Raw genomic sequence first — 24,202 nt, forward strand, 5'->3', positions numbered from 1 at the left:
TTCTAAGAGAAATATTAGACCCTCAACCAACTACAAGCAACTCGTAAGCAGAAGCATAAGACCTATCCAAAATTGAAACCACGGGCAACTTTCAAGTGAAGCTATAAGACCTACTATTTAGGGGACTTCTAAGAGAAGTATTAAACCCTCAACCAACTACAGGCTACTTCTAACGCATAAACAGTAAGACCTGTTACCCATACAAAATCTTGGGCTACTTCTAAGTGAAGCATTAAGACTCACATTTCATTAATATGCTAGGAAAACTTCTAAGTGAACAACCCTAAGCTAAACAATCAGGCAACATAAAAAAGAAGCCGTAAGACTTACCCAAACAAACAAACATACTACTTCTAATAGAAGCAGTAAGACCTTACCAAAATTAATTAAATTAGGCAACTTCGAAAGGGAAGCAATAAGTCCTATCTTTTTACAAACCTACGGGCAACTTCCAATGGAGGTCGTAATTCCCGACCTAAATCTAAGCTTATGGACAACTTTCAAACGAACCCGTAGGCCTCGTCCTAAACTAAACTAACAGGCAACTTCCAAATGAAGCCATAGGCCCCGAATCAATTCAAACAACTGGGCAACTCCTAAATGAAGTATTAATCCCCAAACTAAATTAATCACTGGGTATTCTAACAGATGTAAATCCCGAATTAAATAAAACTATAACTTACATCTAACCACTTTAGTTTACTCGGGACCCCTGAGAGGAGACAACTCATGGCTGCTAATCAGATTCCCTGGACACTACGATCAACAATTGCTAGTATTAGTAGACTGAAAAATACGGTATTTATTGGACAACAGAACTATGAGATATTGATGGGGTCTACCTGCATGCCCTAATAAACGAGACTAAGACACCTAAAATTATTCATTCTTAATCGAGAATTCTCTCTTACGCAGTAGGAGGGGTAATTAATTATGAGGGCTTGTGCTCATAGGAAGTAATGACCTAAATCTAACTAAACCCTAAAACAATCTTTAGGAAAATTTGATTAATTACAATCTGCCTTAAGGAGAATGAAATCTTATGTCAGCAAAGCAAGATTCATGTCGAAGCGTCATTTTTTTGAGCAAAGACAAGCTTCCTACTCTCTCTCTCTCTCTCTCGAATTTATAAGGAAGAAGGAAATGGACACGTACACAATCCCCTTGCCAACTCCAAGTGCTAGTTTTGATTTGATGATGACTCTTCTTTTCATCCGCTTTACGATTCCATGGAACAAAACTAATGGCGACACCCAAACGACGAAACAAGCTCCCTCGTCTTCCTCAACAAAACCCAAATCTACAAAAACGACTGCAACATCGAGCCTCTCTGTCTCCTTCATCTTCTCGTGAACCAAGTGATGAATCGCTTCACCTTCAACCGGTGCACACTCAAATGACGGAGCAAGCTCCTCCATCTTCTTCGCCTCAAAACGTTGTAACGACACGTCCCTTCCCTCCTCATCTTCTTCGCCTTTTCAAACATGACTCCAAGTGACGAGAACTATGTTGATCAAGTCATCCCTTTCTTCTTCGTCTTTACACGACGGGGCCTTTCTACTTGGTTAGGATATTACATTGTAAATCCAACTTATGGATCTTCCAATGGGTGTAACCCTTAATATTATTAAATCTAATTGGCCCAAAGCCAATAATTTCATTAAATGCAGGCCTTCCAATTAATATAATCCCCAACCAACTTAAACCTAGGAGATCTCCCATGCTAATATGCCCCACCAATCAAAAGTAAAATCATAAAAAACTAATAATTCAACATGTGTCTTAGATATGCTTATTTGTGTCAAATTAAAACTTGTGAATTATTAATAGTCATATCATGTCTGTGAGCTGTTGTTGGCCATGCCTAATACCTTTGGACCTCAAAAGGTCATGTTTTGTGACTTTGAACTGTCACAACCCAACCTGACAATGACATATCCTTTCATATTAAGCTGTGACAAGAAAATCCTAGTAATCAACTTTGGATATTCATCATATTCTGCATCTGATGAGCTTCATGAATTTTTCTTCCAAATAAGGTTAAATATTCATCTGAACCAATATATCAGAATCTCAATCAGTAGAATAAATCACCTCCAATTGTAATCTCTCTATCACTCGTATCAAATACTCATCAAAAGTGAGCTAAAGAAATGAAACTCCATAAGATTTTCTATTCAAAGTGTCTGCTACCACATTAGCCGTACCTGAAAATACATCAATACAGAACTCTGTCTCTATTCGGAGGTAAATTGAATAACTCTTTTGGAAAGACATTCATAAATTCTTGTACTATCAGGATGTCAAAAAGAAGATCAAAATCAATATTTCTATCTTAGACGGATGTTAGAAATAACATGCAATCCTTCTTCCACAACAAAAATTAGCTTCCACATCAAAAATTAGACAATACAAAACACCTCTAACTCTGTGATATACTTACTTTCACTTCCAAAAAATGAACTATCTCACATCTTTAAGCAATTAATCTGATTCTTGTACCGACTCGACTAGTTCATACCTAAAATAATATCATATAAGAAAATGTGTAATAAAATTAAATTGGATTCTCACTTATAAAAAATCTCAATATTACCGAAACCAGATTTGCTGCTATCATACCATCTCCAATCGGTAGGGTAACAAAAAAAAAAGGCAGGACAACTAAAGCAAATGTAATCAATCAAAAAATATTCGGAAATAAATAAATGACTTTCTCCATAGCCAAATAAAACACGACATGGATACTCATAAATGTAAATCGTACCTGTCACAACATCTGGAGCATCACTAGCTTTATGCTAAGTCAAATTCTATATACGTGGTTGAATTGGTGCTGGAGCAACAGAATTATTATGCTCTCTTTGACCACTGTCATATGGCTCCTTGCCACAAAATCAAAACCACCGGCTCTTCCAGAGCTGTCCTCGGTGTCCCCGTCGGTCTGACAACTCTCAAATCTGGGCTCAAAACGTCCATCAAATCCCGCCGCCTATGGGCATTTTGCTATCTGATGCCCTATCTAACTGCATCTGAATCATTGTTTAGTCATCCTATAACACTGACCAGAATGATGTCTGCCACATCTTTGGCACAGAGGTGCCCCACTAACATAATATGAATTGGTTATATTACCACTGCCAAAGATTGTTACAGATACTGACTATCCACCTCTCTTGGAATCTTCAGGTGTAAATATATTATTTTTTCTAGAAAATTCACTACTGGATGTCTTGGCACTTAACCTCTTTCTACTAGCAGTCCACCGCTATTGAGTAGCTATCATATTATTCTTTATCAACGAGCTTTCTCCACAAGCTTAAAGAAATCATAAATATGAAATTGCACTAGAGGCTGTCTCAGACTGTCTCAAAGTCCTCTTTGGAATCGGTAACACTTCTCTACGGGAGTGCTAACTAGTTGCAAAGCATATCTGGCTAAAGCAATGAACTCTGCATCGTACTGCATAATTGTTATGCTCCCCTGAACTAGTCTTAGAAAAATCTAATGCATTGCTACCATGCAGAAGGGTGCCACAAGCTAGACTCTAAACACTTCTGAGAACTCCTTCCAAGTAATCAAAGAATTCAATCTCTCTTTAAATTTTTACTCTTGCTGGCTCATCCACCAACGCTCTACCTCAACATCTAATATAAAAGTTGATAACGGTACCTTTCTCTCAGGAGAATACTGCATGCCATCAGATGTCTTTTCTAGCCTCCTCAACCAGTCCTCTGCTGCTCTAGTCTCAACAATACCCTCAATTCTCGGAGGCTTTAATCTCGAAAACACTACAGATGCTTGTCTACCTCTTCAGATCTCACAGCAAAAACCTTGCTCTGTGCCTCACCTATCATCTAGGACATCAAAGTAGCAAACTACAAAACTGTATCAGAACCCACTGCCAGAGTTGTACTTTATACAAGAGTTGTTTGACTGCCACTCTACTCGTCTGTCATAGACCCTTTGACTGCCACTCTACTCGTCTGTCATATCTGGGTCTGACGGATTCATAATCACACAAAATATGCAACTAAATTTACATGCACATGATACAAATAATAATAAACATCCAAACAAACTTAAAACTACCCTACTTGACTTACAAATTAATTCATGTTGTTCTGTTTTACAATCCATTCCAAAATTATTTCTTTAATATCACAAATGCTTGTCACAACCCAACTCGATTAGGATAGGTCCTATCGTCTTTAGCTCTAATAGGCAAATCCCAAGATCTAAATTTTGAATATTTCATATTCTCTTCCAATATTTATTTTAAACAAACTATAGATTATAGAGCTACTAAAACATTCGAGGACTAAAAATACACTTATCCACAAGATTTTTTTTATTTCATCAGAATATATCTACATTATAGTATATGACTACATGCAGAAGGTGCATAATTAAATAATAAACTAGCAATGATTGTACAAAAATCAAAATAGAGAAATACCTGTAAACTTAGATTTGATCATGAACTGCTAATCAATAGTCTCCTTCCCCTTTCTAGATCTTGAAAATTAGAAGCAAAATCGTAGTGAGTTACCATAGCTCAGCAGACCACACAAGCCGATCTAAGTTTTCAAATTCTTTTATTAAATATTTAAAAGCAGTTAAATGAAGTCGAATAAATCACTGTACTGAAAAATGTAATAAAAGTATAGCAGATATTTAATTATTTAAATAATATTACTGAATAGATAAATAAATTGCAATTCATATAATAGACAAGTTCATATTATATTTTTCGGTCTTAACATAATCTCAAAGAATTCTGACCCTTTATGACTCCCTTTTGTGCTTATCACACCAAAACATGCTTTATAGGCATTAGAATATTCCCTGACATAAATAAAATCTCAAAAGATTATGGCCTCTCTTATCTCCTCCAACAGAAATATTTTTATCACATTGCACATTTTTCATCATATTATAATAGTTGAAGCGTAATTGAGCATGTGTCAAAATTGTACAGTTTTCTGTAATAATAGGTAACAAAAAATCCTACTAAACAAAAAAATGCACATTTTCAAAAAATAACCTAATTCCCAGGGATTATATAAAACAATGTTTTAAGATTTTTATCGTACTACACTATTGATAATTTTTTTTTAATCTTACAAAATTTAAAATCCTTGTTGTAAAATTTTCAGAAAATATTCAAAATGCTCATAAACTTAATCTCTATAGCAATATAAAAAATTACGTGATGAAGATTTTCCTAGTGCAAAGTTATCCGTATTTTTTGCTAATGGAAATAAAATTTTAATAAAAAATTAGATAAAAATTACGTATTTTTGAAAATTGAGATATACATGGTGTGATCTTGAGACGAACAAGTTTTTCAATTGGGTAGACGGACAAAAATGGCTCTAGAACCTCTAAAATCATTTTTCTCACTCACACACACTCTCTCTCTTCTCTTACATTTTCCTTTTTCTATTCCCTGTTAGCTGAAATGCTTCTGCTTGGAAAAAATGAAAAATGCCATTTAATAAAAGTCATTATGCTTTTAGATATTTTTTTAATAAAATATTTAAACAACTTAAAGGTAATTATTTTAATTAATCAACTTTTAACCCAAAATCTTTTTATATATTCAAATATGAAGATTAAAAAATTATACAAAAATATTCATAAATTAACTAAGTATGTCTAGAACATTCTGGAGAAATCATTTTGCAAAACAAACGCCCAATGGTCCCAAAACTCTCATTTGTGATGACAAGTGTCAATTTCTTAAAGAATTTTATTGGTGCCCAAAAATTATGAAAAAAGTTAGTGAAGCTAAAACACAATCATATCTATGATGGTTTGTGATTTTGACCTATAATGACTCCTGAAATAATTATTGAATGTTGTAGGTTAAAAAAATTCTTTAAAAAAATCAGGATTTTCACGTGAACTATTCAATAAAAATGATACAGCACGCCCTCTGCAATAAAGGATGTCGTTGACACATATATACATTTTCATTCGGATCTTCTTGGGATACCTGAATGCGGAAAGTCATGGATGGTAATAAAATTCTTTGGACATTATGACTTACAAGCCCTATGTCATTGATAGTTTGTATCAGTTGGTATACTCAAAATGGTAGAATTATGAAATCTTGATTAAGTCTACCTTCATTCCTCCCAACTATTCTCCAGTTCAACTAAGATCTAAATATTGAATCCCAACTTAAAATTTAGCCAAAGCAACATCTTTGATCAAGACTATTTTCTTGCTAGTTGAAAGTGTAATTAACTATGAGGACTTGCGTCGATAGAAAATTTTAACTATATATCTTAATAAATTATAGTCTTAACATCATGGTAAATCTTGCTAAAATAAACCTAATCTGCCTCAAGTAAAAATAACACACGGGAAATATTACTAAAATGAACCTAATCTTCCTCTAGTAAAGTAGATTTCGAATCTTTTTAATCACTTGCATGTTGTAGTGGCTCACAAGGAAGGGTGACTTTTCTTGTGTCGTTCTTCCTATGAGACAGGGTTGAATGCTAAAATGAATCTCATTCTAAACCAAATAACTCTGCCTAAAATTTGCACTATTGTTTGGTGCATGTACCCTTGAGAGATCTACATTGAAGAATGTGTCATTTGCCAAAGAAACTTTTGTATTCCATATGGTCATTGCAAGACGATGATGACTTTTTCAGTTACCCTGTTTTGAAGTAATTTAACTACATTTAAAATCTACAAAAAAATAGTTCATGTGATAGGAAGTTGCCATGATTAAAAAAAATTCCCTGAAACTTTCAGAAATTTGATGAAATACTTTCTTAATGTTCTTGTTTGTTTATCTTATTTGTTTTTTGTATAGGGCATAGGTATGCTGATTGAAGGAATATTTGGAGCTATAGCTGGTTCTACTGCTTCAGTGTAAGCCTTTCATGATCATAAAATGTTGGATTTTTGTTTTTTTTTCAATGCTGATTTTGAGATTATTAGGATATTCAGGCGAGTTGCATTTGATTTTTGACTTATAGAATCATCTCTTTCTGTTGTTTTATTTCATTGGTTAAAGTCTTTAGAATTGAGATCTATTTTACTTGTAATGCAAAACGTAATAGTTTTTCACAATTGCACCTTATTTTTTAGGTTTAATGGCCTTCAGTAACATACAACATTAATTCAACATTTGATTTGAAAAGCAAAAATGACTTCTTTTTAACCACCTCTTGAATAGCAGAACATTTACCGATCACTGTTGTTTGAATATAAAATTTATCCTGGGGCACAACCTGTGGTTGATTACCTGTGTTATGGCAAAAGAGCAAGAGGCCTCAAGTTTGAGACATGATGTTTCCTTATATTTTTTGGTATGTAAGCATGTATATTGGGTATAGTGTTTGCCCTAGATTACTGTTACAAACAACAACAATAAGCCTTTATCCCTCTATGTGGGGTAGGTTATATGAATCATTTTTCTTTATTGTATTCTATTAAAGGTCAAATTCTAATATAAATCTAATAAAGAAAAGTCATTTCTAATATTTTATAATCAATTCTTTTTTAAGTCTATCTCGACATTTCTTAACATAAGTCAAATCTAATACATCTACTTTCTTAACCGGGTCATCAGAAGGCCGCCGTTTTATGTAATCAAACCATCTAAGACGACTCTCTAATCTTATCTTCAACTAGAGCAACTCCAATCTTTTCACCATAGATTGTTGTACCCATCTTTATTTTTAATGCAAGCTTACAAAGCTGAATAGGCTTGCAAGTGAAGATGTTGGATTATAAAGTTGATCGTGGGCCATAACTTATGTGTTTAAGCTTTTCTGGCTATTGAAGTACTCGCAATCATTTATGGAGAAACTATTTAGAAGAGAAAGGACTTATGGTTAGTAAAGGTTGAGTTTATGTTATTCAACTATTATAGTTCGGCATCTTAAACTGTGCTAAATATTATTTCATTGCATTGAGGTCATTGATCATTTATTCTACCTCAAAACACATTGCAATATTCGTTTCAATATATATTATTAATGAACTTGTAAGAAAATCATCATCTTATTTTGCAATATTGTTTTGATAATTTTCATTATTAAAAATACGCATTCAATTTTTACAGTCAAAATAGGTTGAGGTAAGACCAACTGAATTAATCGGTCAATAATAAAATTGATTTGATCACTAGTGTATTTAACAAAACGTCGACTACCCATTTGATTAATTCCCTAATATGCTAGTGTATCTTTTATAATGTGAACAAAAAGTACCATCGACTTTTATAGTAATGATGAACAATAAGTGTTAGGAAAAGCGCATCTATATTTTATAAGGAAACATTAATACGAGCATTAGTGCTTACTGTTTCCTTTATTGGAATATGATTCATGAAAATTTGGTAAAGGTGCATTAGTGCTTACTGTTTTCATTATAATCTGGTGTAAGCTGTGTCTATTATGAACTTTGATTCTCAATTTCATTACTACTCTCAGTAACAGTAGAAATTATTCCGTGCGGAGTTTGGACGGTAAAGAACCGCCCGGATGTGAGTGTACACAATGTTTGTACACACTGTGAATAAAAAAACTAAATTGTGTACAAAATTTTCTCCAAATTATTCTGTGCGCACACCGGATGTAAGCTTGCGTTCGGATTTGTTGCGCTTTTATTGTGTTTTTACTGCGCTTTTGATGTATTTTTGCAAAAGGGCATCTAATACACATTTTTAATTGGATATTAGCTGCCCTTTTACTGAGTATTTGAAAAACGCATTAAAAATGCAGCAAATACTCAATGAATAAGATATTTAATATGCTTTTGTTATATTTTTGCAAATACTTAGCAAAAGAGAAGCTAATATGCAATTAAAATTGTGTATTAGATGTCCTTTTTCAAAAATACATCGAAAGCACAGTAAAAGTGCAGTAAAAGCGCAGCAATACGGACGCAAGCTTGCGTCCGGTGTGCGCACATAATAATTTTCCCGCATCCGGATGGTTCTTTACCGTCCGGACTTCGCACGAAATAATTTCCCCAACAATAGCCAGCTACCATTCAAGTTTGAATTTCCATGCAAGCATATATCGCTCCATGAATGCACCTTGGAACACCTTTTATGCCCAACTCGTTTAATTACTCCAAGCATGCTTAGTTTGAAATTCATCATACTTATGCTTCATATATAAGCCACATTCGTGCATGTAAATTACTCATCTTTCTCATTGCGAGCCTTGTTTCAACTGTGATTGCCTTAATATTTTCCTACTCAGAACATCATTTAAAACCAGTAACATCTATCTATAAATAATACTCAAAAGAGTTCCTGAATGAAGAAAATGTTGTTTTTGAAGTCAGAATATTGGACTCCTTGGAATGACTCGAGTTGGAAGCAGGAGGGTGGTACAAATTTCAACTGCTTTTATGATCTTCTTTTCTATATTTGGTAAACCATCTATCGTATATAGCAAAAGCTAAAGTTTTTCATTGATTAGAACAGAACTACAGCGTTATAAAAGTGCTTTTTACAGGAAAATTTGGTGCATTATTCGCTTCAATCCCTTTGCCAATATTTGCAGCAATATACTGCATTCTCTTTGGATTAGTTGGTAAGTCATCAGAAAGACCTACTTGCCTAACTACGCAGTAAATATTCCTATTTCATTCCTGAAGCCTGATCATTTTGCAGCTTCCACTGGTGTTTCTTTCTTCCAATTCGCAAATAATAACTCCTTGAGGAACATCTACGTCATCGGCGTTTCACTCTTCCTCGGCATATCAATACCTCAATATTTCCGTGAATTCACTGCATCTGCAGGCCATGGACCTGCCCAAACAAATGCTGGATGGGTAAAGCTTCTTCATTACTCTAGACTAAGGACGGCTTAGCTTTTTAATGCAAAAATTTAAAATTTGTACTAGAAAGCTATTTTAATAAACAGTAAAAAAGCCTTCTAGGCTTCGTTTGAGATGTCTTTCTTTCTGTTTTTTAAAGCAGCTTCTCATACAAATTTTTTAATTTTTATTACTAAGAAGCTGCTTTAAGAAGCAATAAGAAAGCCGTCCAAAACGAAGCCTAATTCCTACAATACCTTTAAGGTTAATGGAAAAAAGGTGAATATTCAAACTTTTTCCTTCTTTGTCTGGTAATGCAGTTCAATGACATACTGAATACAATCTTCTCATCTGCGCCAACTATTTCAATATTGGTGGGTACATTTCTGGACAATACACTGGAAGCCATTAATGCAGCTGCAGATAGAGGTCTCTCATGGTGGATTCCCTTTCAAAATCGGAAAGGCGATATCAGAACTGAAGAGTTTTATAGCTATCCTATCAGAGTACGTGAACTTCTTCCAAGGTAATTCTGATAAATGGGAAGTTATATATTTATATATATAAAGCTGCTGCTCTTTCAGATCTTGCAAGGCTTTGAATGCAGCAGCTGCCTGAATGTAATTATTAGTGTGATTGTTGATACTGCTGAAGCTTTCTTTAATATTTACACAACTCAAGCCTGTATTTTGTTATCTTTTTTGTTTGTTGGAGCTTGGAATGGAAAAAAAAAAAAACTGTTTTGTGTATTGCTGTAACAAATATATTAACTGAGAAAGTGCTTTGAATGGTGATGTCCATGTGTAGTAGTGGTGATGCACAGGAATAGAGTAAGGCTTCATTTAAGATAGTTTTTTTTTTCTTTTTAATACAGTTTTTTAAGTAAAAAAAATTTAGTTTAAATTTTTTTTATAAAAAAATTATTTTAAAAAACAATAAGAAAATGATACTAAATGAAGCCTAAAATATAAATAGTGAGAATTCAAATATTCTTATGTGGTCTCACCACTTCATGTGAGTTCTTAGAGTGGAGAAATTCAGTGATTTTTTTTACGTCCTCAACACAACTATGATCAATAATCATTTGAATGGTGGAAGGGGAAAGACTAATGTCGTACAAAAAGATGGTTAAAATGGGGTGCAACACGGGGACTTTTAGGAGGTCATCATATCAGTATTAATCTCGCCCAAGCACGCTTAACTACGGAGTTTTAATGGAATTCAGTGCACTGATGCTGATATGATCGCACCCAAAGCCTACAATAAAAAAAATTCTCGAGTGTTATAAAAAAAAAGTAAAAATTGATTGAGATAGAAAAGTGAGCTGCAACCGAAGCCTAAAAAATTCATGAAAATCAATGCTTGTTATCAGTGCTTTTACTTATTGATTCTTAAATGCTGCCAACAAATCGTTACTTATATCTGGAAATAATTTGAATTTTTTTTAGATATTTAATTCAATTAAGATATATATATATATATATTCTAATTTGAAATCTTTTAATTAATAATCAAAATTCTAAACCAATAAATGTGTGAATTTAAAAAACAAGTACAATAAAAAATAATTTGTATGACATCCATTTTTAAAAAGATACAAAAATTATGAAGCTTGTTGATCAAATTTTTAATTAGAATATTTTATTTTATTTTCATGAACTATTTTCACATTGTTGTCCATATCAAGGTCTGGATCAGATGCTATATGGTCTATTTCATCATGATTAGGGTTAAGATTGCCATTACATAGAGAAATTATTGTGTGCGGCATCCGAATGCATTCTGATTCCAAACACAGCTTGCCACATCAACAGATGCACTCCGGGACCCAGTGCATCCAGTGACGTGGCGCATGATTATTGGAATGCGAATGCATTTAGATTCCACGCACAATAATTTCTCCATTACATAGTACTTAATGGGTTACATATTGCATCATAGCTTATGCTTATAAAATAAGTTAAATATTTTTATATCAAAAAATTAAAATAATCACACAACCAATGCAACTTTCCATCCATAAAACCAACTAAAGGGATAAATGCAGCATATTCAATAATGCTGCAAAAATTTCTTTAATAAAACATTTCATAAAATTACAAAATTTGCCAATGTAGGCGGCCCATAGAACTGCAAAGAAAAAGATTTTACGGATCAATCAGAGATTTTTCGTTTTCTCTTCTTCTCTGATTTGGATTTATACTTCTTTCCACTATCTTCATCCATTTTCTTGCTTCTATCCTCAGCCATTAAATGCTCAAAATCTTCAAGGCTAGCAAATGGAGATGGTCTGCTCTTCTTTTCAGCCTTTCTCTTCTTCCTCCCAATATAAGAGAGATTTTCATTTCCATTATCGCCGTCATCGGCATTATCTTCATCAGTATCAGCTCCCCAAATTTCAATATCATCATCTTCCTCCTCTTCCTCTTCCTCTTCCTCTTCCTCGTCACTTGCAGCAGCGAAAGATATATGTTCATCTTCAGCGTCACTGCCATGTCCAAGTAAGTCCTCATCATCCTCTTCGATAACACGGCCAAGATCTTCATATTCAAATTCTCCCTCTTCGTCCTCTTCCAAATGAAGAGGCCCTGCACCAAGCATGTTATCAATCTCATCCTCCTCTTCCTCCTCATTTTCATCAAACAGTAGATCTGTGTCCTCATCATCAGCCATGGCCTTCTTCTTTGCCTTGAGTTTTTTGGATGAACTTGTCCTGTTCATGTAGAAGCGGTGGAAGACAACATCTTCGGGTGGTACTTCTTCCTCTGCTAGCTGTAGAATCTCATCACCAATCAGATGATGACTCGTGTCAAGCTGCAAGGTGGATAAATACTAATCAATCAATAGTGAAGTAAATATTGAAAAGGTTAGTCAGATCAGATAGTAACAAAGCGAGATCCACATGCATGAATTTGCTTGAACAAACTTGAAGAACATGGCTTTAAGCAATATTCAGCAAAACAACAGGTTTAAGTAAGATATGTTTTAAAAAAAAAATCAATAAGATTTGATTTCATGTTGAGTAAAACATTATTGATTTCAAGTTGACTTTAAGCCAAGTTTATTATTTTTAAATAAATACTACTCATATATGTATCTATAAAGAGAGAGAGAGAGAGAGAGAGAGAGAGAGAGTTCACATACACTGATACACATGACATATGGAAACTAATCAAACTGGATTGAATTAATTTCAAATGAGCCATATTTGAGCAAAAAATCAATTTCAGTTTAAAATAAATTAAAAAAATAAGAGAGTTTTTAAGGTTTGAGAATACTTATCAAGCCCAATTAAGACACTAACCTTTTTAGTTGGTGCGATTTGGGATCCACCATGCCATATACCCTCTGCTTTTTTATTAGGCCTTGGTTTTTTTTCCATGAACTTATCAAGAAAAGCACCTAGAGACAAATCATTTAAAGGATCGCCATTGTAGACTATGTTCACACCGGAAAGTAGCGTTCTGGCCATAGCTGCCACGGATGGGTGTACATGAGAAGCCAAGATTGTCAACTCCCACAAACCGGTTCGGTCTGCATTGCTATCAAAGAATATTCCAACCATAATTATTTAGAATTTAACAATATGCATTATCACAAATTATTTATCATAGAAATGAATGAATTCTGAAAGAAAAAACCCATGTAATTGGGATACTGCTAATGATAATGATTTATATTAGTATTTGACTAGAATAATGATATTTCAAAACAAAATCAATTAACAAAAATGCAACAAAAAAACATATTAAAATGTAAATAATAGCCACTCTGCATAATGCCCCGACTCAATCTTGTATGGACTAGCTCCCTGAGATTAATATGAAAGCATCAATATATTTTATATATTCAAAACTATAGAAAGTTTAACATGCCTTAATCCAGATTTTCATATGTAGATGAGAATTGCATAAAGTTGAACATGAATAGTTTGTTTAGGCTGATGGAAGTAATACCATGGAATTGTGCATGTGCCCCCGAAACACGTATTTTATATATTCAAAACTCTAGAAAGATTAACATGCCTTAATCCAGATTTTCATATGTAGATGAGAATTGCATAAAGTTGAACATGAATAGTTTGTTTAGGCTGATGGAAGTAATACCATGGAATTGTGCATGTGCCCCCGAAACACGAGCATTTGTCGTGCCTGCCCACAAACTCAAAAAAACACTTCTAAAGCTGCATTCGGGCTAACAAGGCCGGAGATTTGGAATGGCTTGGCTGTAGGGGAGAGCATGCAATCACACAAACACACTTATATTATAGATTGACTAAAATCAATTTTTTTTTTCTTCAGCCCATTGGAATGCATCAATAAAAGAACAACAATGGACCTAAACATGTTAATTTGTAATTTTCTACACAAAAGCTAACAAGTAACTTAGAAAGCTACCAGTAGCACTACAATTTTTGCAGAGAGGGTGGAAATTATTTATATGTAAAGACATTAAATGAGGCCAAAGTCATATATATATATATACAGGTCATAGCTACTTATTGAGCAAAAATGACCCCGCTCAGGAACATAAATAAAAGAAACATGAATAGGGTCTCAAGTTTAAACATTTTGTTAAAACTCATTCAATGAGCAATAGGTTAAAAGGAGAGCATACGAAAGCTTATTTAAGATATCAGTTTTGTGTATCAATTTGCCACACTCAATCAAAGTAGATAATTGTCATCTAGTCCTTAGTTCTCATCAAACTGCTTCAATTATTTTATTCAATCATAATTACTATAAAATTCAACTCAGCGGACTCACAAATCCTTCGACTGCATCAAATAGATGAACCAAACCAAAGAATGCCAGTTGTTTAAACTGCCATCTTAGTGACATCGATGGTAAGTTAAAAGCAAAAGCAATTAGTTGGTTGCATCATAATCATAACACCAATGTACTGGTTAACACATGAATTGTAATTCCACTTTTAACAAAATATAACAACTAATGTATACAGGCATTTTTATTGTTTTTATGGATAGTAACAACAAGCAACATATCCGTTGTTGATGCAATCATTAGATACATTCAAACTAGCTAGTGCATATGCTACAACATTCTCAAATGCATGTGTGAGATTGGTAATTAACCTTCTTAAAATCAAAATGAACATGCATGATTAGCAATTTGAAGAAAAACATCTGTTTCAATGGCGCAAAAAGAAACAATGAGCACATAAATTTGAGGGATGAAATAATTACCAATAAACAGGTTCTCTGTGTCGTGGATCATAACCGCCAGGCAATGATGATTCTTTGTGATGAGATTGAGCTCCCTCTTCAGCAATATCACTAGCACTTTTTGCTCTGGAGCCATTGTTCAGATTGTTTTCCATGTCAGAATTGGAATCCTCTTTGCCATCCACAAAATCGTACATTTTTCCACTTTGTGTAACAGAACTGTTTAGTTTTGTGTTCTCTACAGGAGGCATGTTTTGGTCCTCCTCAAGAATGTCTTCAAAATGTTCAAGTTCATCATCAATGGATTCCCTCTGAAGTATCACTCTCCTGATAGTCCAGCCAAGTTTTGTTAAGTCATAGGACCCAGTTACTATATTATAACTTTTTTCTCAAGTAACATACCATAAAGGTGGCTTTGCTTTAAGAACCTCAGATAACATGAAAAGGCATCCACAGGCATATTGAGGTGGCCGTTGAAGTGCAACCTGTTCAATTACCAAAGTACCGCTTGAAGGACTGTGATATAATAGGCCAATACATTGCAACACTTTTAAACTGCTAACAATAAACAAGGGAAAAAAACAGACTGAAAGTTTAACTGATGACTATTTTTTCTTTCAAGGATATAACGAAACTGGCACATGAAACAGCGAGAACAAATAATTATAAATATGTTCTGTTTAATTAAATATTGGTGGATCTTTTCTACAGTTGAATACTTGAATTTTACAATGAGATATGAAAAACGAAAAAAAGATCCAAACATATTCAAATTCCACAAATCATATGGTTGTCCATCCATGAGAGAGTTTAGACAAAATTATATGAAGCTCCTTACTAGCAAAAATGGAAGTTCCACAAATCCCTCAGAGAATATGCACCTCTGAGGGATAACAAGAGATAAACACATATAACACATTTCGCGATAAAAAATAGTAATGCCTTATTCGTCTTTGACTTCCAAAACTCAAAGATATTTTATGAATGCTCTGAGGAATTATATAACAACCTGGATGAGGCGCTTTGAGAAGGCTGATACTCTTCTCAAATTTATATCATTCTTCATTGCTTTGACTAGCAGTCCAAGAAACATCTCTGGCTGAAAAACATAAATATATGAAGTGAGCAGTACACTTTGGATGGCGTAAAGAGAAAATTTTGCAAAAGTAGCATTTTTATATTGAATGAAAAATCATTTGGTGTGGTCTAAAACCAAAAAAAAACAAGATAATGATGTTTTATATGCCATGCCTTCGTTAAATTGAACCAATGCCCCAATCCAGTTTATTAGAACTTTTGCGACCTCCTCTTCCATAAAATATATGGAGAAAAAGGATAGAGCAAGCGATTTCATGAAAGGAAAATGGTTGCTATTCATGGCTTTAAGAGAAGATTTTGATACTGGTTGCTATGGGTTTTGAGAGGAGATTTTGATAAGTTTTGAGAGGAAAGCAGGAAGGAGCAAAGAGAGGAACTATATAATCTCTCTTTCTCTACATAATTGTTCCATTCGTCCCCCATTACTTCTCTTCTCCTTCACCTTATTAGTTGTTGATGAATCATCGATGATCAAATCTTGAATGATGCGGGAGCAAGTGGATGATATAAATGTTTCAAATTTTAGGAGAGATTTCTCATGCTTGAATAAATTCAAAATCCTACAAAAGAAATCATAAAAGTAAGCTAACTTATTTTCTATCACCACTAGTCGAGTAATAAGATTAGCCCTCACACGTAATACATCCAAATCACATGTTCATGGACAAATTTCAACAAATTTAAAAGGAAATAGTGTTTCCAATTTTAGGAGAGATTTCTCATACCTTAGAGGAGCTTATAGCAGCAGGAGTGAGAAGCTTAGCGTACAAAGCACGATAAAAACGATCACTTGCGATCTGATTTTTCATAGTAATCTGATACAGTAGCATCAATGCCTGAACTCCTACATTAAAGTTCTCTGAGTGAGCCTGCATGGAAAATTTACAAGATCAGACAAGACGTGGGGAATACATGATGATCGCTCAAAGATAGAAATTAGGTTCAAATTTAGTTTGTGAACTCACCAGTTTAAAAAGAATTGGCATTTGAACCTCTAAAATATCATCAGCTTCCTCACTTGAAACAAAAGGAAATGCCCTATTCACTCCCTGCAATATTTTAACCATACGTCATCGCCCAATCCTTGGTCTCATTTCAAAAAAGAGATGTCAAGTAGCCAGAAAAATCAAAGGATTCCTGTAATTCCATAGAAAAATCCTTATGTTTCTTTCAAATAAACATGCAAATCCAACTAAATATCCAATAATATTTCATTAAAATTTTCTAATTTCTAAATAGTGGATACCAACCCTTGAAAAACAAAGTTCATTTATTATGATCCATATTAAATTAATATGTACATTGATATAAAAAACCAAAGCAATTTATTTCATAACCATTGAATTAAAATTAGTACATAAGCAAGAGCAAACATTAGCAAACACAACAATATTATTACACAATATATACGATTGAGCAGATTTACCCACAGTTAGTAATGCAGATAAAATTCGTGAATCCATCTCAACATGGGTCTCTGGAGAAACCTTCTTTTTATGACTTTTAAGCGAACTGATTGTCCTTCCCTTGCAATTACTACCTTTACTTCCGAATTTTCCAGTTTCTTCATGACTTTTCTGGTTGTGGTGCATGTTTCCATTGCTAGATTCAAAAATAAGCACCTAAAGTACCAAAACAAATTTTTGCATAAAAATCATGAAAAATAATGCATGAAATTTAAGAGGAAAAAACATAATGTTTCTTGTAGGTGAAGAGAAACAGAGCAAAACATAGTTTAATGTGAACAGACAGGCAAAGTTCAGAAACAATCTTGAACAAGGTCATGATTTTTTATAGAAAGCTATATCCCAAAAAAATCCTAGCAAACTCAGGTTAGCTGAGATTGTTTATCGATATTATTTGCAACTCAACAGCTATTCTTGCACTCAAATCAACGAAAATATTTTAAACTAAAATAAAGTTCAGATTATATAAGATGTTTCAGATATCAACTTGTCAACCAAAAGAAATTAGAGGGTTATTAAACTATTCAATTAATAAATGCTCTCATGCAAGCAGATCATTAAGAATGTGAGAACATAAATAAATCATACAATGAAAAAAAAAATTCACATAAAGCTATTCCAGTTCATACCTACCCCAACCATAAAACAATATATACAGAAAAACCCTTTTTTAGGAACAGAATCGATAGCATGCATAAGTGAGCATGGTACAGGGCACGTATCACCAAATGCATTCTGGATTTTAAATTAACGCCATCTGCATGTAAGATCTAAGCCACGACTGACTCATTAAAGCTGAGTAAGGTTTTCAAACTGTTATAGTTGAAATGATACAATATCAGTTGGTGAAGCCAGGAATCGACAACCAGCTGGCTATAAAAATAGTACTAGCAACCAAACTAGGCAAATAGTGCAAAATAAAATGTTTGATTGTCTAAACTTTATAAAAAATAAAGTTAGGAAAGCAAGCTAAATCTACTAATGCACTCGACTGATGTGCTAATAAGCAAATGAAACATCAAAGAACTGAAAAAAGAATGATGAAAATCCTTATGGTCATTCTTGTCGAAGCCCCGCAATAGATCAATGATTTGTGCACAATTTTTTGGTTTATTTTTTGTTGGCTTGTTTTATTTATTTAAGTAATAAAGAACAACACAGTGAAAACAACTGAGAAATGTTACATTTCCTTTAGCTTTATGGCAGTTAATATGATTTGGCACAGTTGAATATTGATTCAATGTTTAATTTCTGAGATGGTTGCAACAGAAATTGTTCTGGAAATTGGTTTGTCATGACACTGGGTATTTTCCTCTAAATATTAGCAGCCTTTTTCCTTGGGTGGTGTAATCTCAGAATTATCCTTTAGCGATTTTGAATTGATTTTGGGGGAGTAGACATTCGGATTAATTTTTATTTTGAGAAGTTCAACCTCTTAATCATATTACTACACCTCCCGTTGAAGGTGTTGATGGGTTTTGAGTGTGCGGGAATGGTGTAAGTGTTTCCTGCAAACAAACCTTTGTGGCGTTTGTCTTCACTATGCATTCTCTTGAAACAAATACTATGCCAACCCAATAGTTGGCTACTTTGGGATAGATGTTTGGAGTTTAATTTGGTTTTAATATGAGCTTAAATTAAGTTGACTTAACTTTAGCTTGAATAGAATCTATTTTTTAACTTCCTTCTTGTGAATTCAAGTTCAATGTGTGAATCCTTTGAGTTGAGTATAAGTGAAACTACATGATTTTGGAGGAATTAACTCCTTATATCAACATCAGCCTTAGTTTTCATAGGTACTTTTGTTCACTTGTTCAATACTTAATCTGCATAACTTGATATTGAGTGCTTTTGATATTGATAAAAAAATTTACACGTAAAAACCAAATTTGTGAAAAACAAATTCAATCTGTTTATTTGTTTTGTGTTACTAATTCATGCTTGCATATCTCATACCAATTCAATCATTTCATGATCGGTTTGGATTTAATTTTAGTATACCTAGTTTGTATTTCAATAGAATAAGTTGTTGATGTTTGCTCAAGAAAAATGGCACTTAGGCATTAATCCTGCTTTTTAAACTTAGGATTCCATCCCTCCTAAAGTAGATTGAGTTTTAATTAACCAGATTTCCCTCGAAGATTGTATTAGGATTAAGTTAGATCTAGGTCATTACTTCTCATGAGCGCAAGCCCGCATAATTAATTACACCTCCTCATCATAGTAGAAAACTCTCAATTAAGGATGAATTATTTAGCGAATCTTAGGAATCTTAAGTTTTAGTCTTGTTTGTGAGGGATGGAAAGAAGACCCGATCAAGATCTCATGATTCTATCATCCCAGGAATATTGTAGATTTCAGTCGACCAATGTTAACAAATGATTGATTGTAGCACCCAAAGAATTTGATTGACAGTCCCGGGCTGCCTTTGCTCAAAGATTCCAAGTAGACTGAAGTGGTTAGACTATAATTTAAGTTGGAGTTTACATCTATTAGAATATTCATTAATTTATTTAGTTTGGGGCTTATAGCCCATTAAAAGAAAAGCATAATACTAAGTTAAGTGTGGCAGAGATGAGGATGCTCAGGTGGATGAGTGGCTTTACTCTTAGAGATAGGATACGAAATGAGCATATACGTGAGAAGGTTGGAGTAGCTCCAGTAGAAGATAAGATTAGAGAGAGTCGCCTTAGATGGTTTGGTCACATAAAACGGCGGCCTTCCGATGACCCGGTTAGGAGAGTAGAGGTATTAAATTTGACTTATGTTAAGAAAGGTAGAGACAAACCTAAAAAGACTTGGTTAGAAAATATTAGGAATGACCTTTCTTTATGAGATTTAAACGAGAATTTGACTTTTAATAGGATACAATGGAGAAAAATGATTCATGTAGCCGACCTCACGTAGTGGGATAAACATTTGATGTTATTGTTGTTGTGGGACTTATAGCTCATTTAGGAGTTGCCCAATAATTTGATTTAAGATGGGGCCTACGGCTCCATTTAAGAGTTGCCCAATAATTTGATTTAAGATGACACTTACGGATCCATTTAAGAGTTGCCCGATAATTTGATTTAAGATGGGACTTACGGATCCGTTTAGGAGTTGCCCGTATGTTTAAATTTAGGTTGGGGTTTACGGCTCCATTTAGGGGTTACCCGCAAGGCTTACGGTTCCATTTAAGAGTTGCCCGTATGTATGTAGGTATTTGCAGGAGTTTGCTAAGGTTGGAGTCTGAGGCGGTTTTGGGTCAAATTGTGCAGAGGCGCGCCTCTTATTGCGCAATTTTAAACAGAGTTTAAGAGTTGCCCGTATGTATGTAGGTATTTGCAGGAGTTTGCTAAGGTTGGAGTCTTGTTTATAGAGTTCTAGTTGAGTTGAGTTTTTTTTGTTTGATAGTTTGAATTGTTAGTTTGAGTTTGAGTCAATTGACAATTATATTGGAGATGGTTTTAGTGCAAACATTCTTCATGCTCTCCCTTTTTTATTTGGTTTATTACATTTAATTAATTAATTACTTAATTACTTAAAAAAGATTTTTATTTATTTTGTTTTTTTAATTAACCAAAGAATTAATTAAAGCTACTTTTAAATAAAATTTATTTAACTCACTCTTTAAAAATATGTAATTTAACATAGTGGCTCTCCCCTTCTACTTTTTTTATTCTCTAACTGTTTTTTTTTTTTTCAAAAATCATCATTGTTTAGAAAATTCGGCATCCTCCTATTGTCCCCTCGTGAGGGGAGGTTGGGACGATACTTGCCGTTGATTCTTCACCACCGGATCTAAGATACGACGGTGCGAGGACTTCAATTTAAACATTCATGGCCGGATCTAAGATATAACAGCACAGGTCTTCACATTAATGATGCCACATAGCTTATTTATGGTCACCTCACAAACTAGAACTATTTTATTAAGTTTTTTTATAGTCTGACTCTATTATTCTGATTTTCAATGCACAATCTGAGTAAGCTTTGTACTGTATGGCATGATTAGTAAGTTCATTACTAGTTGCAAATCCCTTAAAATTAATGTAGATGCCTTTTCAAGCTTTGTTTCCCTGGTGAACACGGCTAGCAAAACCAGGAATGTAATGCCCAGCATATGATTCCCCCTTGATGTTAAATTCATTATTCACATACTCTGGATGTTGAGAGAAAAAAAAATGTCTGCAATAAATTTCAGTCAAGTATAGTTGCTCGACTCTCGTTTTCCTCTCTAGTAATCAACAAACGAACAAGCTTTATTGTGTGTTGAAGATGGCTCACACGCTAACAGGAGTAGAGCTGAATGTAGTTGGCCTCGCACACGGGCAAGGAGTTTGGGTCGGGATTGCACGGGCAAGCAGTAGACGGTCGAATATGGGCTATCATGAGAGAGGACATGCGGTTCAAGTGGGTAGACGAGACAGAAGGGGTTAGGTGTCCGGAACGCGCAGTCGGGCCAGTGGTTCCGAGCGAGTGGCTTCACACGCGGGTGTGCAAATAGAGAGAGGGATTGCGGGCTGGGTTTCAAAGTGCGGGATGGTGCGGACGAGAGAGAGGAGCTCGGCTGCATCTTCCTACGTTCGGCACAGAGAGATTGAGGGAGAGATGGCAAGGGGTTTTGCATGCGTTTCCTGCAAGTTGAGTCGTTGTGTACGTCCAAGTGGGTCATTCTGTGTGTGGTTTTGTGAAAACAAGAGACGTCCGTTCGGTGAAATGAGTTGTCCCTTCCGTTATATTTATTTATTTATTATTTCAACAGATAATAGGTAATTTTTTATATTTAAATCTCTTCTTTCACGAAATCATACTAAATATTATATTAGTTGTATTAGTAAACCATGGCTCTAAGTGATCTGCATCAGAGAATATTAAAGATCAAGGAAATGTTTAAACACAAGAAAATTAATAAATTGTGCAGAGTGAAGTAGCAAGAAAGCAATGAGTGCATATTTCACCCAAAAAACTTTCAACATGGCAAAAGCTATTGTTTGAAAGTTGATGCAAGTGAATTACATATAAAAGCAATAAGAAACATTGATGGAAACATAAAGCTTTTTGAACAAATTTATCAATGGTGCAACATAATGTGTTATTGCTTATAGAGAAGCAACGTGTGTTCAATGCCCAAAAGATCAAAATGGTGCATGTCATTGACACTAAAATTGTGCAAAACATAGTTCAATAGTTCATGCTATTTTGTTTGATTCATCAGATGTGCTAACAATAAGCCTATTTGGTCTAAGTTGGTCTAAGGTAAGGATGAGAAGAAGATTATAAAGTTGGATATGATAATGATAAAGAAGAGAGCTTTTTTGATTAATGGTGACAATGATAATTTTTAAGATGACTAATTTATTTTTTTATTTGAATATGAGATTTATAAATAAACTATTATTTATGTTTTGATTATTGGTATCCCATTGAGGATATTTATAGTCATCTTTCTTTATGAAAGACAATATTAAAATCATTTACATTTTTCACCAAAATTACCAAAATTATTACTACAACAAGGATAATTTTATTTGCCAATACGATTCCTTCCATTGCCATGATAGCTTAATTTCAATATCATCGTACTTCTTTAATTTTCATGTATGTTAAAATTAAATAAATATTAGGTTCTACGTATCTAATAATTATGATTTTTAAAGATTATTTACTCTTATGTTATTAAATTATAAATAATTTCTTTATATTTTTTTTAAAATTAAGCTATTTTTAAAAAAGTCTATTATATGCATCATGCACAATGGCTCCATTGGACCACAAAACCCTAATTATTATCTAGTAATTTATGATTATCATATTTTAATGTACTTATTTTATAACACACAAATTTTTATTATATATTATATATCAATCAAATAAGCATTAAATATAATTAATTACTGATTATATATATTCTTATATTTATAAGCCATTATGTAACCAAATAATTAGTAATTATAAATTTTATACATTTAAATATATCATATATGAATTTGATAGTTTAGAAATAACTACATGCGTTTGCTAATTCAATATTAGAATATTTAAATTTTTTTAGCATTCTATTGCAGATTATTTGATAACGTTGATTTTCCACTGTCACTCTGTCAGTGAGAATAAAAGAAAAAAGCCAGACAAGACAAAGAACAAAGTTTGTCAGTGCTGATAAAAAATAGCTCTGAAGACAGCATATTTAGCATTGACCCCAAAAAAGAAGAAGTTTTTTTTTTCCTATCATATATATATATATATATATATATGAAAATTTTTGTTAACTGGCACTATACTAAATTTAAATGCACTAAATCTTTAAAAAATTGCACAATAAGATATCTGAAAATTGAATATTGGATGGCTTGGGACCGTTGAAACGTACATGTTAAGTAAATGAGAGAGATTCTCATTCCTGGACCTAAAAGGTGGACACTGCCCACCTTTGCCCGGGTTTTCCCCAGGAAAGACGAATTCCCACTCCAGGCCATCCCGCTCACTATCTGAGTGAGTCCCAATTTGGGACATGGAGGCACAGAATACCCTTATATATATATGAACATTTTTGTTAACTGGCGCATCTATCACAGGAGGTGTCATAAATCGACGGCTCTGATTTAAGTTGTCATTTATGAATTATTTTCTGCATTTTAGTTTCTATTTTATGTTATTTCCTATT

General features: G+C 33.6%; 2 protein-coding genes and 1 pseudogene across 3 annotated transcripts in view; 1 reads left to right on the forward strand and 2 right to left on the reverse strand.

The window, feature by feature from the left end:
• Positions 1-10,595, forward strand: part of LOC110097757 (nucleobase-ascorbate transporter 3) — a 29,950-nt gene extending 19,355 nt beyond the window's left edge. The window contains exons 10-14 of the mRNA XM_020824306.2: positions 6,836-6,894; positions 9,321-9,412; positions 9,498-9,575; positions 9,656-9,816; positions 10,122-10,595. Coding sequence (XP_020679965.1) covers positions 6,836-6,894; positions 9,321-9,412; positions 9,498-9,575; positions 9,656-9,816; positions 10,122-10,331 — 600 coding nt within the window. The 3' untranslated portion in view covers positions 10,332-10,595. The remainder of the gene's footprint in view (positions 1-6,835; positions 6,895-9,320; positions 9,413-9,497; positions 9,576-9,655; positions 9,817-10,121) is intronic.
• Positions 10,596-10,936: 341 nt separating this feature from the next.
• LOC114580960 lies at positions 10,937-11,053 on the reverse strand (annotated as a pseudogene).
• A 750-nt stretch (positions 11,054-11,803) lies between these two features.
• The window catches only part of LOC110097770 (CCAAT/enhancer-binding protein zeta), a 42,047-nt gene continuing 29,648 nt past the window's right edge, over positions 11,804-24,202 (reverse strand). For both annotated transcript variants that reach the window (XM_028700036.1, XM_020824325.2), the window contains 8 exons: positions 17,515-17,706; positions 17,050-17,133; positions 16,810-16,953; positions 15,996-16,085; positions 15,389-15,471; positions 15,008-15,313; positions 13,106-13,343; positions 11,804-12,615 (listed from right to left, as the gene is read on the reverse strand). In XM_028700036.1, the coding sequence (XP_028555869.1) occupies positions 11,956-12,615; positions 13,106-13,343; positions 15,008-15,313; positions 15,389-15,471; positions 15,996-16,085; positions 16,810-16,953; positions 17,050-17,133; positions 17,515-17,706 (1,797 nt within the window). In that variant the 3' untranslated portion in view covers positions 11,804-11,955. The remainder of the gene's footprint in view (positions 12,616-13,105; positions 13,344-15,007; positions 15,314-15,388; positions 15,472-15,995; positions 16,086-16,809; positions 16,954-17,049; positions 17,134-17,514; positions 17,707-24,202) is intronic.

The sequence above is a fragment of the Dendrobium catenatum genome, unplaced genomic scaffold, assembly GCF_001605985.2.
Source record: "Dendrobium catenatum unplaced genomic scaffold, ASM160598v2 fragScaff_scaffold_1434, whole genome shotgun sequence".
Classification (NCBI taxonomy): domain Eukaryota; kingdom Viridiplantae; phylum Streptophyta; class Magnoliopsida; order Asparagales; family Orchidaceae; genus Dendrobium; species Dendrobium catenatum.